Source organism: Pseudophryne corroboree, chromosome 4 (genome assembly GCF_028390025.1).
Source record: "Pseudophryne corroboree isolate aPseCor3 chromosome 4, aPseCor3.hap2, whole genome shotgun sequence".
Classification (NCBI taxonomy): domain Eukaryota; kingdom Metazoa; phylum Chordata; class Amphibia; order Anura; family Myobatrachidae; genus Pseudophryne; species Pseudophryne corroboree.
This window is the reverse complement of record NC_086447.1, coordinates 285,121,770-285,137,248: the sequence shown is the minus strand read 5'-3', so window position 1 is coordinate 285,137,248 and position 15,479 is coordinate 285,121,770. Positions and strand designations below refer to the sequence as shown.

General features: G+C 40.0%; 1 protein-coding gene across 1 annotated transcript in view; it reads left to right on the top strand.

Annotated features, from left to right (window-relative positions):
* Positions 1–15,479, top strand: part of LOC134909378 (maltase-glucoamylase-like) — a 395,541-nt gene that overhangs the window by 151,859 nt on the left and 228,203 nt on the right. Inside the window, exons 34-39 of the mRNA XM_063916182.1 lie at positions 1,212–1,328; positions 3,525–3,609; positions 3,839–3,977; positions 5,477–5,610; positions 6,893–6,927; positions 11,371–11,487. Of these exons, the coding sequence (XP_063772252.1) occupies positions 1,212–1,328; positions 3,525–3,609; positions 3,839–3,977; positions 5,477–5,610; positions 6,893–6,927; positions 11,371–11,487 (627 nt within the window). The remainder of the gene's footprint in view (positions 1–1,211; positions 1,329–3,524; positions 3,610–3,838; positions 3,978–5,476; positions 5,611–6,892; positions 6,928–11,370; positions 11,488–15,479) is intronic.

Here is a 15,479-nt window from a genome sequence, read left to right as displayed (position 1 = left end):
TGCGTTGCATTCAGAGACATTGGGTCATGTAGATAGTTGCATAAAACTGTATGTGATCAAGTTTTTATTTTTTGGTAATGACTGCTACACTTAGTAATGACAGTGGTAAAATATTCCGTCTTGTAATTCAAAGTTAGAGACTATTATGGGGGGTATTCAATTAGTGCCATTTTTTCAACCAGTTGAATAAACTGCACTTTTAACCCATTTTTAGGTCAAAGTTACATTCGACCTATTTAATGCCCGTGCCGTTTTTTCTACTGGAGAATTTGCCACTGATGCACGTGTTTTGCTGAATTTGTGCTGATTAGACAAAAAAAAAGTGAAATGGCATGGGTGAAAATAGATTAATACATGGGCGAAAATGCCTGCAAATGATTACGCTGTGTCAAATTAGTGCCTTTTTTTGACCAGTCAAAAAAAAACGGCACTTAATTGAATACCCCCCCCCCCAAGATAAAACTGTACATTAGGAGATAGATTTAGCCAGATTATCAGATGCTTTATACAATGGATTTTGAGCCTAATTCAAGATTGCTTGCAAAAGCAAAATCTTAATCTAAAGGGCAACACCATATGCACTGCTGGGGAGGTGGTATCAGAGATAACATGTGCAGAGAGATTTAGATTTGGGTGGGTTATATTGTTTCTGTGCAGGGTAAATACTGGTGGCTTTATTTTTACACTGCAATTTATATTTCAGTTTGAACACCCCCCACCCAAATGTAACTCTCTCTGCACATGTTATATCCGCCCCACCAACACTGCACATAGTTTTGCCAATTAGAGGACGATTCTGCTTTTCCGATCAACCTTGCATCAGGCCCTTTAAGTGGTAAAATAAATAACTGCTAAATTAGAAATTAATTCTAAACCAGAATTTCTATTTCTTGGGTTTAAAAAAATTACACAGTGCATACTGTGGCAATAATGAGATCCCTTAAAAGAATTGGAAAAGAATAGTCAATTAGCATAAAGGGTAATAAAATGAAATAGATTGCATGTATTTTAAATAGTATCAATATTAATTTTCACCCCTATTTTGTGTAGCGCAAACATATTTCTTAGCATTTTATAATTTGGATATACACTTTACTTGACTGAATATATTTGCAGGCAATATTGAAATTTATATTACTGAATTATTATTCGAATTCTTATTCTTATTCTTATTATTATTATTATTATTATTATTATTATTATTATTATAGCTTTACAGAGCTTATGCTGCCTTCCCTGACTTTTTTATGGAAAAGACAGCCAAATGGTGGCACCGTGAAATAGAAGAATTCCGCCAGAAATATATTAGGTTTGATGGGATCTGGATAGTAAGTAAACCTACTCATTTATAATCTAGTAGCAATTAAACAATATGGTACATTACATGAAACTGATAGTTGACATGCTTTATGGAGTTATTGACTGTAATACTTATTTTTATGTTATTGTCTGTTTCCTTTTAACTGGATAAAGCAGTGACAGTACTCAGATTTGCAGATATGTTAATTTCTGTAATAAAGTCACCATATTGAGCATTCTATATCATAAATCATAACACCCTCATAGTTGTATGATTTCCTATAATTAGTGCAATATTCCAAGGGAGTATGAGACTTAAGATGTACTGTAATACTCAGATGAAAACATTCTCAGAAAACATTTCAGGAAAATGTTATTATAATAGCAATGAAAGACCATTGTTTTAGCAAATTCATCCTCACATTTTATGTGCCCCAGCCAGGGCTTTCATGATTAAAAGTATATCTGAAATGGAGGATACAGAATTTGCATATAAAAAAGTATTAAAGAGTAACATAATCAACATTCTACACCTATTTTATTATTGCTAGTTGTTTCTTTATAATAATTCTGCCAATCTTTACAAATAAACTCACTGTAAATGTGTTTTATGTCTTATGTTACCCTCTATTTTTATTTTGAAATATTTATTCCCTGGGATAGTATTACAATTAGGGGCTTGTGAAATATAATTTTTATTTATATTAGTCAATATCAAAAAAATATTTTAATAAACCTCCAATAAAAATAATCTGCGGGTTAAAAGGAAACCATACCTATTGTTTCCAATAAATACAAATCTCATATCTAAAATTATCTGTGCTACAGTAATAAGCAATTGTTTAAATGGCTTAGTTGTAAATATAGAGAACAACAAAACAACCTTAACATGTAAAATATCACTTTAATACTAAACATCCAGTACAATACAGTACAATATAAAAACATTTAAATACTCAATTTTTACACATTAGAAACAGTTGGTTAGTCTCACTTTTGGTAATACTTAAAACAAGACCTATTAATAGTATGAATTCATTATTTATCCATATTTAGGAAAGAAGACTTAAGTCTATGACAGTGAAAGATAAGCATATAGTATACATATTCCATCAAGAATCATAGACAGCTTAAGTCATGGTATACTCTAACTAAATGTTTAGTTCTTTGGGCCTTATCCGAAGTTGTTTGCAATTCCATCTGCAGATTGATACCATGTTTTTACCAAACTGTGCATTTATTAGGCCTGCATAGTGAATCACAGTAATACAAGTGATTGTAACTGGGCAGCAACTGGGCACTCACACATAGGATAACTGGACATGGGTGCATTGTGGGACTGTACAGTAGATGGAATTGCAGGATATTCAGAGGTGAATGTATGCAGAGGTCTATCTGATGGATCTTTTACACCAAGGGTAGTGCTGATGCATTAGAGGCTACTTTACTCACAATGCTCAATCAGGCCCTTAAGCTGCAAAAGTTTAAAGAGAATATAGTAACTGTTTAGTTAAAATATTTTCATTCTCTTTAGTATATTTGCACAGCAATTTAGGCAATTAGGTTGGACAGTTTGAAACAAATGGCCACATATCAGGCTGAAAATGAATGCTAACCCTCAGCAACATCTGTCAGTTGTTGATGGTTATTTACCAACGTACTGTACCTGGGAAATCACCTGATCTGCAAATACACTGACATCCTTGTATGCTTATCTCATGCAAAATAGTTGACCTTTTAACAAGCTGATTGTAGGCTCTCATGTTGCATATAGATTTGTTCCCATTATGGTAATCTATTCAATCTCTGAGGTTAGGAGACATACTGTAAAGGGGGGCACACACAGAGAGATTCATGCTTAAAATCTAAGCAATCTACTAGATTGCTTAGAAGTTAAGCACAAATCTCTCCGTGTGTATGCCCATAGCGTTAGCGATGCACGGCCCTGCGCGTCTCTATAGGCAGTGCTAGATTTGCCTAGCACATTGCTCAATTCACCCGCTGGGTGAAATGAGTGCCCCCCGCCCCCCTTGCTCAGCACATATCGTACTGTGTGCTGAGTGGGGGAGAGATGTTTGCTGAGCGGTCTGTGATAGATTGCTCAGCACACATCTCTCCCCTTGTGTACTGCCCTTAAGTGGTACAGGAACATTTTTACTTGAAAACAATTTGTTGTCATGTATAAAATATGTTAATTTGTTGTTTCTCATTCTTGTATATATCAGGATATGAATGAGCCTTCCAGCTTTGTTCATGGATCTGTAAATGGTTGCAGAAATGAGACCTTGAATAATCCTGAATATATGCCAGGTAACAACAATTCATTATTCATCACAAGAAGTTTCAGAAATACCCTGATGAACAGCTCTTTCCTGCTAAGTTTTATTGGAAAATTATAGCGTTCAAGAGACAAAACTGGTATTCTAAGGGGACCAAACAGTTTCTTTTTCTAAAAATTGAGAAGGAGGACGTGTGGCTATTGTAGTGATACATTCTGTAAATTCTACATTATTTAAGGAATATATATTTATTTTTTTAGCTTTGGAGTCAAGACATATGGGATTATCACACAAGACCATATGTATGGAAAGTCCACAACATCTGCCCAATGGAGAAACAGTTAACCATTATGATGTCCACAATTTGTATGGATGGTCTCACGCTAAACCAACATTTGAGTCAGTTTTTTTGTTTAGATTGTTTAAACTTCTGTTTACAATGTGTGTACTTAAATTTAATTAAGACAAACGGTTGTCTGTTTTTAAAAAAAAATGGGCAATTGTCTAGAACTGCAAGCCATTTTTTCATGTTGAAGTTGTAAACAAACTGTTTAACACTATGGTGTCCAGCAGCTTGTTGCTTATTAATTTTATTTTTTACATAGTTTACTAAACACCTACAGTATGTCTAAATTATCAGTGACTCAGTGTATTTGGAGTATATCAAGAGATTTTTGTTAAAGATCTAGAACTGGAGTAGGTAAAAAGCAGCCTGACACCACACAGCTCTAAATGGAGCCAAGAACACGCCCTTCCAAAGTAACATTAGATTAAGTGCTATTTCAATTGCACTACTTCATTGAGGGTATGGGATTAGAGTACATACTGTTGAAGGCTATTAACTTTGATTCTGCTACATTCCGCCAATAGGTAGGTACAGAACTGTAGAGACCAATGACAGGCCTGGTTGATAGGAGAGGAATGAAAATATCATGGGGGCATGATCACACTGATCTGGAGAAAAAGAGAATTGAAACTACTACTGTTTGAACACCAAGAAGAGGGCATTTTTCTCCCTGCACAGCTTGCGCGGGTACCTTAGAAGCCCTTAAACAATTCCATGCTCAAGTAAATAGTACCACCACCCCCTCAGCTCTTCTGGGTAGTAGAGGCAACAGCTTTATGACTCATTATGTAGGCTATTGGTGTGTTCTTAGGAAGTAAGAACACTAGCCATGAATGTGCTCTCATTACAGCACAGAAACCCAGTAATGTACCTGCATGACACAGCAATTTAACTAGTAACTAGCTCTGTGACTCCATTGGCATGCTTACATTGAATGCTAGTAAGGGGGCTTATCAATTTATTTATTTTTGCTGTGATACAGGGACCATTCAGGGCCGTCTTAACAACACTTAAGGCCCTAGGCAAAGCAATGAACTGCGGCCCCTACCCACCCATTCATGGGAATAAATACATGAAAAAAACATAACCCTCCTGCTGTCCACCATCATTACTTCACATGCTTTAATACAGTGAATGGCTGTCAGTACTCTGATTGGTGGATAGCTTTAGCCATCCACCAATCAGCAAGCTGACAGCCATTCCGTGACTTGCTGCAACCATGGAGGCAGGTAGAAAATGCTGTCTGGCTGCTCTGATTGGGTGTAATTTACAATCAGAGCTGCCAGGCAGCATTCTCTAGTTCCCTCTTAAGAAGCTCTGGAGACACCAGCTCAGGAGGCAGATGCCCTCTGAACCAGCACAACCCTGCTTGAAGGCCCTTAGACTTGTACCTATACATTAAGATGTCCCTGGGACCATTCATTCATTGAGAAAGTTCACTAAACAGAATTGATGCCAAATTCACTGGCAGTCCTGTATTCAGTATGTAAACATTCCACTAGGACTACATTCCACTAAGTACAGGTGTTGACTAAAACACATTATTTTATAGTGCTCTGCGAAATGTTACAGGAGAACGTGGAATAATTATCTCTCGCTCTACATATCCATCTTCTGGACAGTGGGTAGGACACTGGCTTGGTGACAATACTGCTGCTTGGAATCAAGTTGATAAATCTATTATTGGTAAGTAGCATATTCTTCTGATAAATTTTCTAAGAAACTGATGTGGGTCAAAGGTGAGGCTTCTGAGTGTAAAATATAAAAATGTACATTAGTTACAGTAGGTGTTTCAGCACAGTAACAGTTAATTGTGACTAATTAAATTTGTTTTATTTCACTGTTTGCTGATCAATAGTAGCATTTAAAAACAGGTGGGATACAGACTGTGGGGATAAAGTAGAGCTCAACATAAGTCCATTTGTGTGTTTGTCAAACTGCACATGCTCCAGTACCAAGTGTACTCAAGTATGTAATGGAGCATTCTCATGCAGACATTGTTAAGTGAGGGCCTGTCAATGGAATGTGCAGGCTATGCAGAGTTGGCACCAAACATAAATACAAATGTGTTTTGATGTATATTTTTCACCAAGTATATGGCTAGTACAAGTGCACACTGATCATGATGATGAATATAAAACCAAGTATATTATAAGGGTGGTACAAACAGAGGTGCCAAGACATTCTATTTTTTTCAACAATTTTTTTTGAGGCGGCATGTCTCCCCAGATCTGTCCTTCACCCAATTACCCAGGCCTGTGTACAGTGCACATGGGGAAAAAAATGTGCATTTAGAGCCTGATTCTGAGTTGTATGGACAGCTCTCTTTTTTAGCATACATGGCGTAGGCACAAAGGCAGATTTACACATGTCTTGCATACTTACCATCTGCTGGATCCTGATTTGCGAGAAATGGGTTGAAAGTGAAACTGGGCAGGAACACGCAAGAGGTCTGTCTTGTGTGAGTGTCATGAGTGTGTAACTAAAGTTGAGTGTATGGGGAAAGGAAGACCGTTTCAGACGGATCCTTTGCGCCTAGCATTGGGCTGGTATAACTGCCCGTACTAATGATGATGGTTGCAGAAGTTTGTATAAAATCAGTCAGTGCCACACCTTTCCACTTGAAGATCCACAAATTCCTGCTTTACTTGTACAGAATCTTATATTAGCATATGGTGATTAATCTGGCTGCCGAGAATTCTTGCAAAAAGATAAAGCCACATAAAGTCTGACGCAAGTCAAGCCCTTAGCTCCATGCACACAATACGGGAGCAATTATGGGCAACACTTTGCATCAGACCAAGTGAGTTCCTCTGCAGGTAACAGTGTCTCTACAATGATTAGACAATGCAACTTTCTGAAGAACTTGCAGAGCACTTAATTGAATAATGTTTCAAAAACAATTAAACTTGCAATGGCAGTAGGTTAAAGATAAATAATGATTTTTCTGTTGTATTTTTATTTGCAGGTATGATGGATTTCAGTCTTTTTGGTATTTCATATGTAAGTAGTAAGTCATATAGCAGACATTGTGGTTATTTGTTGCCTGGGATTGTGTACAAGTTCCTCAGGGCCTTATTCAGTGTTAGACCCAAGCAGACTCTCTAAATGCAACTGGGGAAACAAATTTGTATCTCTGCAACCTAGTCAGAGACAGTCTCAGATGGAAATCTCAAGCAGCAACTCCCTCCCCTTGGCTTCTGCTCCTTCCTCTTGTCATACTGTACCTGGCTGAGAAGAGATAAGATTGTGACTGGAGGTGTGGCTTCACAGTCAGTGCAAAAAAAGTACAAAAAAAGCTGCAAATTGCAAAACACAATGAAAACAGATTACAGTAAAAAGGTGGACAGACCAGGTAATAAGTACAATGCAAAGTAAAACTTATATATAGTCCAAATAAAAGCAGTTTACAATATATGTGCAGGCTTATATTCCCCCATTTGAGTCTGAATGACTAATTATGTTAAATGAGAGTGTATTGCATTGTTGGTTTTCCCCTATTGATGGCATATGGCCCAGCAATGTTTTTTTTTCCTCCCTGGCACCAGGACACCAAACTTTGCTCCCTTGATGTCACCCACAAAACTAAGCCCTCACCACTGATTGACCCATTGAGAAATAGGACAGGGATGACCATAGATGGGCAAAAACTTTGATGGTTTCCCATCAATGGTTTCATACCATTGAGGGTAACCACCAATTGTACCATCAATGGTTGACCTACTGATGGCCATCTTTACCCCCCAAGCACACTAACAGTATCCTCTGCCTCCCTCTCATGACCTCTGCTGCCCATTACCCCATGTGTTTATGATTAGTCTTTTTATATTACCTCAAATTATTCTAGACTCTTTCCCCGATTTGTATATATTTTGTCCTTTTCTTTACCTCCTTGCCATTATTTTGGAGTGCAAGATATTTATCTACTCCCCTATTATTCCTTTTCAACACCCCTGTTTTTATTTTGCCACCCTCCTATTTTGCCACCTTCCTCCTTTTATCTGCCAGTGTAGCCCACCTTAAGTCGCATGATGCTTATTTTTCTCCATTTGATACAAAAACACTAGGTGCATGAGAACACATCTGTAAATTGTAGATTTCTCCTTATTTCTCCTCATTAGGAAAATATTAAGGGTATGAGAGATGCAATATTTGTGGCTTTTGAGATATACAATAAATTGCCTTATTTGTGGATTTGCATGAGATATTGGCTTCTAGTTCCTTAGTTTAAACAACTTAGAAGTTTTGTCCATGCAATAAATGGTCAAAGAAGGGAATTCAGTTGTGATATGCCGCTGAGCATTGTCCTGATCTTTTTATTTGCATACTATATATAAGCCTTATACATAATTGCCAACATCATAAGTTTCCCTGTGGACTCTATGTGGCATGCAGGAAAACTAGCAATGTCAATGGATGCAATGTGGAATTCATAATTGCATACTGTGCACTTTGGGGATTATAGCAAAAACTGTGACCATTAAAATCACATGATAGGGCTGCCCAGCACAGGGCAAGGCCATCCTGCATGTGTGGCAGGTTGACACCTGCCTATGCAGCCTGGCTGCATAGGCCGACACACGGTCGCCATGTTTCTGATCACAGGAAATGCAGGCAACGTCATCGTCCAGCCCCTAAAATGGCCATGACATGCCTGCGTTTCCAGCTCCACTCCCCCTCAATGCTGCATCGCCGCTGCCGAATGCCTACTTCCTGTCAATCATAATGCGATGGCATCCTTCTGGGATGCCATCGCATTATGAAGCCACTGCGCATTCACATACGGACAAAAATCATCTGGGAGACGGGTGTAATAGGGTGTGAGAATTGGGAAATTAAAGATTTTGTGAGAGTTCTCCATTTTTTTGAAGTGGCAATCATTTACATGGCAAAACCAGGTTGATTTTGCCATATAAATGATTGCCACTTTAAAAAAACAGAAGATCTCTCATAAAATATTTTACTTCCTGATTCTCACACCCTATTACATTTCCCCCAGGGTCTGAGTAAGGCCCTTTGTTCTGAACTGAATTCAAACAAAGGAAAGTGAGACTGTCCTAAAATGGCTAGCTCTCCTGGCTCAAGATAACTTTTGTGTGAATATTATATTAAAATCTCTTAATCCTTCAGTAATTACAAACATTTTTATGGGGTGTGCAGTGACAATAGATTTTTTTGTTACATCTGCTCCTCCTGAAGTGCAACATGGTTTTGCCCAAGTTGGACAGACCATGACATGCAATTTAAGAGCCTGCATCTTAATATCAGAAGAATACTTGTTTTAGCTGTCATTATAGAGTAGTATTGTGTACAACTTTGGGGGTCATTCAGATCTGATTGCTACTGTGTGTTTTCGCACAGTGGGCGATCAGGTACTAAATGCGCATGCGTATGCACCGCAATGCGCATGCGTGTCGTACAACAACGGGCATTGCCGGTCAGCAATGGGATGATACAAAATTTATATTCACACGGGCGTTCACAAGGTGATTGACAGGAGGAAGCCATTTGTGGGTGGCTACTGATCATTTACTGGGAGTGTTTGGAAAAACGCAGGCGTGCCCAAGTGTTTTCAGGGAGTGTGTGTGACGTCAGCTCCGGCCCCGATCAGCCTGATGTGATCGCACTGGAGGAATAAGTCCTGGGCTGCGCAGAGACTGCACAAAGTGGATTTTAGCAGCTCGGCATACACATAGTATCCCACACAGCGAATATACACTCCCCCTGGAGGCGGTGACTCTCTGAACGCAGGACAGCAAAATTAGCAGCCCAGCGATCAGCTCTGAATGACCCCCATTATATCAGGGTTAATCATGAAATCCTAGAAGTGAGGGACACTTTGTGGTCCTGATGTTTACATCTTGGAATGTCTTGTGATACCACCAAGAATAGAATATTATGTACTGCATTGCCTATGTACAAAATGTTTGTCTACTCAACTCTCACTCATCTTCTACTCAAACGGGAGGTATAATAATATGGAAAGAAAGTTTTGTAAAGTAGTATAAAAATATATAAATAGCTGGTATCTTTTAATCATGTGCAACAGGCAAATGCATGCATAGACCTTACGACTGTCTGGATGCAAGAGAGGTTACCTCAGTTTGCAGGTTGGCCAAATATAGATAGCGAAATTATGGTATAATTTTAGGTTATTTCCATAACATAATGATCAGTATCATGCAATCAATAAGACAATAAGATGTCCACTAAACTAGATAAAATATATTACAAAAATAAAATACTGAATAAAATATAACAAAAAATAATCATTCTGTCCAAATTGACAAAAAAAAAAAGAGAAAAAGAAGGTCTGAAAGCACTGGTATTCATTTAAAAATATTTTATTTTTATTTTAAATTAACATGTATATAGCTATATATCTCTTAAAAACCATGACCCTAAAATATATTTATGATATTAATTATACACTCATTTGCACGCGCATAGTTACAGACTAGAGATTTTATCTAGAGATTGTTAGTCTTTAAATTCTCTTACACAAAAACACAAATGGTAGATCTGTGAAGAGACTCATGCAAAGGTGCCTCATTTATATGATGTGAATATCAGTGACGTGCGGTGGGGGGAGGCAGTGCCTTTCCTGTCATACTAATGTTTGCACCAGAGTTTTGACTATATTAAGTATATGTAAAATATAAAGAATATGTTTGAAATATCTTTTTTGTATTATTCTAATCATTTTTATAGCCAAAACTCTGCAGTAAAAAGTCTATGGCAGGTGAGGCAGTGCCTCACCTTGCAATCTTTTCCGCACCTCTCAGATCAAAACTCACAAAATTTCCAGGGGTATATACTGCTGCACCTGTGTATAATGCCCAGATGTACCCTTTGGCAAATATATTGCATTTAAATCTGTCTCTGGTGCTAGCTAGTGCCTCCTGAGCCATTTAGTTCACTGCACGTCCCTGGTGAATATACATTTATTCTGGAATGCTTTTCTTGCGTGTGTATAAACTACAGACTAGATATTTTTAATAAATTCTATTTATACATAGATACAAAATATAGAGCTGTGAAAAAAACTCATGCAAGACTACCTCATTCATATGCCGTGAGTGTATAATTAATTTTTATAAATATATTTTAGGTTCATGGTTTTTAAGAGATATATTGTACTGTATATCTATATATACATGTTTAATTTAAAATAAAAAGGAAATATTTTTAATTGAATACCAGCGCTTTCAAATCTTCCTTTTCTCTTTGTTTGATCCAAGGGAGATGAGTAACTCCCTCAAGTGAGAACTACATGTACTCAGTTTAAACGAACATTTGATCAGCGCCAGCTATACAAAAATCTGTTTTCTATTTTTGACAAAAAAAACCAACAACTGGATAATCGGTAATATATAATTAGCTGTTAATTGGAAGAAATAAGAAAAAAAAGTAACTTTTTTTGTATTTTTTTTTTTTTTAATGTAGACTGGAGCAGACATTTGTGGATTCTTCCAAGATACCACCAGAGAATTATGTGCCCGTTGGATGCAGCTTGGAGCATTTTACCCATTTTCAAGAAATCACAATGGAATAGGATGGAGGGTACATTATTCTGCAAATACATGACATTTAGTGCCGAAAATAAAGTGACTGATCATAGTTGCTCTTTGACCAAAACCCTTTCATGATCTATGTATACTATGATAGTATAATAGCAGTCACTATCTCAATGTTATATTGAAGCTGTTATGACTGTTTCCAGATACACAGTTATTCTTGCTATTGTGTACTCTTTGTACTTTATTTTGTAGTTTAAAGCTGACTTTAGAAAATCTTCTGTAATGAATATAGTCAATGGAGCATTGGGAATTTAGAGCTGTCCGGGATTTTTTTTTCTAGAAGTGGCCTCATTTGTGAAGGGCCAAATCAATTGTGGGTGGAACCAAAAAAATTAGGCAGGATGATTATCCCCAGTGACATCTAGAGATGAGCGCCTGAAATTTTTCGGGTTTTGTGTTTTGGTTTTGGGTTCGGTTCCGCGGCCGTGTTTTGGGTTCGACCGCGTTTTGGCAAAACCTCACCGAATTTTTTTTGTCGGATTCGGGTGTGTTTTGGATTCGGGTGTTTTTTTAAAAAAACACTAAAAAACAGCTTAAATCATAGAATTTGGGGGTCATTTTGATCCCATATTATTATTAACCTCAAAAACCATAATTTCCACTCATTTTCAGTCTATTCTGAATACCTCACACCTCACAATATTATTTTTAGTCCTAAAATTTACACCAAGGTCGCTGGATGACTAAGCTAAGCGACACTAGTGGCCGACACAAACACCTGGCCCATCTAGGAGTGGCACTGCAGTGTCACGCAGGATGTCCCTTCCAAAAAACCCTCCCCAATCAGCACATGACGCAAAGAAAAAAAGAGGCGCAATGAGGTAGCTGACTGTGTGAGTAAGATTAGCGACCCTAGTGGCCGACACAAACACCGGGCCCATTTAGGAGTGGCACTGCAGTGTCACGCAGGATGTCCCTTCCAAAAAACCCTCCCCAAACAGCACATGACGCAAAGAAAAATAAAAGAAAAAAGAGGTGCAAGATGGAATTGTCCTTGGGCCCTCCCACCCACCCTTATGTTGTATAAACAAAACAGGACATGCACACTTTAACCAACCCATCATTTCAGTGACAGGGTCTGCCACACGACTGTGACTGATATGACGGGTTGGTTTGGACCCCCCCCAAAAAAGAAGCAATTAATCTCTCCTTGCACAAACTGGCTCTACAGAGGCAAGATGTCCACCTCATCATCACCCTCCGATATATCACCGTGTACATCCCCCTCCTCACAGATTATCAATTCGTCCCCACTGGAATCCACCATCTCAGCTCCCTGTGTACTTTGTGGAGGCAATTGCTGCTGGTCAATGTCTCCGCGGAGGAATTGATTATAATTCATTTTAATGAACATCATCTTCTCCACATTTTCTGGATGTAACCTCGTACGCCGATTGCTGACAAGGTGAGCGGCGGCACTAAACACTCTTTCGGAGTACACACTTGTGGGAGGGCAACTTAGGTAGAATAAAGCCAGTTTGTGCAATGGCCTCCAAATTGCCTCTTTTTCCTGCCAGTATAAGTATGGACTGTGTGACGTGCCTACTTGGATGCGGTCACTCATATAATCCTCCACCATTCTTTCAATGGTGAGAGAATCATATGCAGTGACAGTAGACGACATGTCCGTAATCGTTGTCAGGTCCTTCAGTCCGGACCAGATGTCAGCATCAGCAGTCGCTCCAGACTGCCCTGCATCACCGCCAGCGGGTGGGCTCGGAATTCTGAGCCTTTTCCTCGCACCCCCAGTTGCGGGAGAATGTGAAGGAGGAGATGTTGACAGGTCGCGTTCCGCTTGACTTGACAATTTTCTCACCAGCAGGTCTTTCAACCCCAGCAGACTTGTGTCTGCCGGAAAGAGAGATCCAAGGTAGGCTTTAAATCTAGGATCGAGCACGGTGGCCAAAATGTAGTGCTCTGATTTCAACAGATTGACCACCCGTGAATCCTTGTTAAGCGAATTAAGGGCTCCATCCACAAGTCCCACATGCCTAGCGGAATCGCTCCGTGTTAGCTCCTCCTTCAATGTCTCCAGCTTCTTCTGCAAAAGCCTGATGAGGGGAATGACCTGACTCAGGCTGGCAGTGTCTGAACTGACTTCACGTGTGGCAAGTTCAAAGGGCATCAGAACCTTGCACAACGTTGAAATCATTCTCCACTGCGCTTGAGACAGGTGCATTCCACCTCCTATATCGTGCTCAATTGTATAGGCTTGAATGGCCTTTTGCTGCTCCTCCAACCTCTGAAGCATATAGAGGGTTGAATTCCACCTCGTTACCACTTCTTGCTTCAGATGATGGCAGGGCAGGTTCAGTAGTTTTTGGTGGTGCTCCAGTCTTCTGTACGTGGTGCCTGTACGCCGAAAGTGTCCCGCAATTTTTCTGGCCACCGACAGCATCTCTTGCACGCCCCTGTCGTTTTTTAAATAATTCTGCACCACCAAATTCAAGGTATGTGCAAAACATGGGACGTGCTGGAATTTGCCCATATTTAATGCACACACAATATTGCTGGCGTTGTCCGATGCCACAAATCCACAGGAGAGTCCAATTGGGGTAAGCCATTCCGCGATGATCTTCCTCAGTTGCCGTAAGAGGTTTTCAGCTGTGTGCGTATTCTGGAAACCGGTGATACAAAGCGTAGCCTGCCTAGGAAAGAGTTGGCGTTTGCGAGATGCTGCTACTGGTGCCGCCGCTGCTGTTCTTGCGGCGGGAGTCCATACATCTACCCAGTGGGCTGTCACAGTCATATAGTCCTGACCCTGCCCTGCTCCACTTGTCCACATGTCCGTGGTTAAGTGGACATTGGGTACAACTGCATTTTTTAGGACACTGGTGAGTCTTTTTCTGACGTCCGTGTACATTCTCGGTATCGCCTGCCTAGAGAAGTGGAACCTAGATGGTATTTGGTAACGGGGGCACACTGCCTCAATAAATTGTCTAGTTCCCTGTGAACTAACGGCGGATACCGGACGCACGTCTAACACCAACATAGTTGTCAAGGCCTCAGTTATCCGCTTTGCAGCAGGATGACTGCTGTGATATTTCATCTTCCTCGCAAAGGACTGTTGAACAGTCAATTGCTTACTGGAAGTAGTACAAGTGGGCTTACGACTTCCCCTCTGGGATGACCATCGACTCCCAGCAGCAACAACAGCAGCGCCAGCAGCAGTAGGCGTTACACGCAAGGATGCATCGGAGGAATCCCAGGCAGGAGAGGAATCGTCAGAATTGCCAGTGACATGGCCTGCAGGACTATTGGCATTCCTGGGGAAGGAGGAAATTGACACTGAGGGAGTTGGTGGGGTGGTTTGCGTGAGCTTGGTTACAAGAGGAAGGGATTTACTGGTCAGTGGACTGCTTCCGCTGTCACCCAAAGTTTTTGAACTTGTCACTGTCTTATTATGAATGCGCTGCAGGTGACGTATAAGGGAGGATGTTCCGAGGTGGTTAACGTCCTTACCCCTACTTATTACAGCTTGACAAAGGGAACACACGGCTTGACACCTGTTGTCCGCATTTCTGTTGAAATACCTCCACACCGAAGAGCTGATTTTTTTGGTATTTTCACCTGGCATGTCAACGGCCATATTCCTCCCACCGACAACAGGTGTCTCCCCGGGTGCCTGACTTAAACAAACCACCTCACCATCAGAATCCTCCTGGTCAATTTCCTCCCCAGCGCCAGCAACACCCATATCCTCCTCATCCTGGTGTACTTCAACACTGACATCTTCAATCTGACTATCAGGAACTGGACTGCGGGTGCTCCTTCCAGCACTTGCAGGGGGCGTGCAAATGGTGGAAGGCGCATGCTCTTCACGTCCAATGTTGGGAAGGTCAGGCATCGCAACCGACACAATTGGACTCTCCTTGTGGATTTGGGATTTCGAAGAATGCACAGTTCTTTGCTGTGCTGCTTTTGCCAGCTTGAGTCTTTTCATTTTTCTAGCGAGAGGCTGAGTGCTTCCATCCT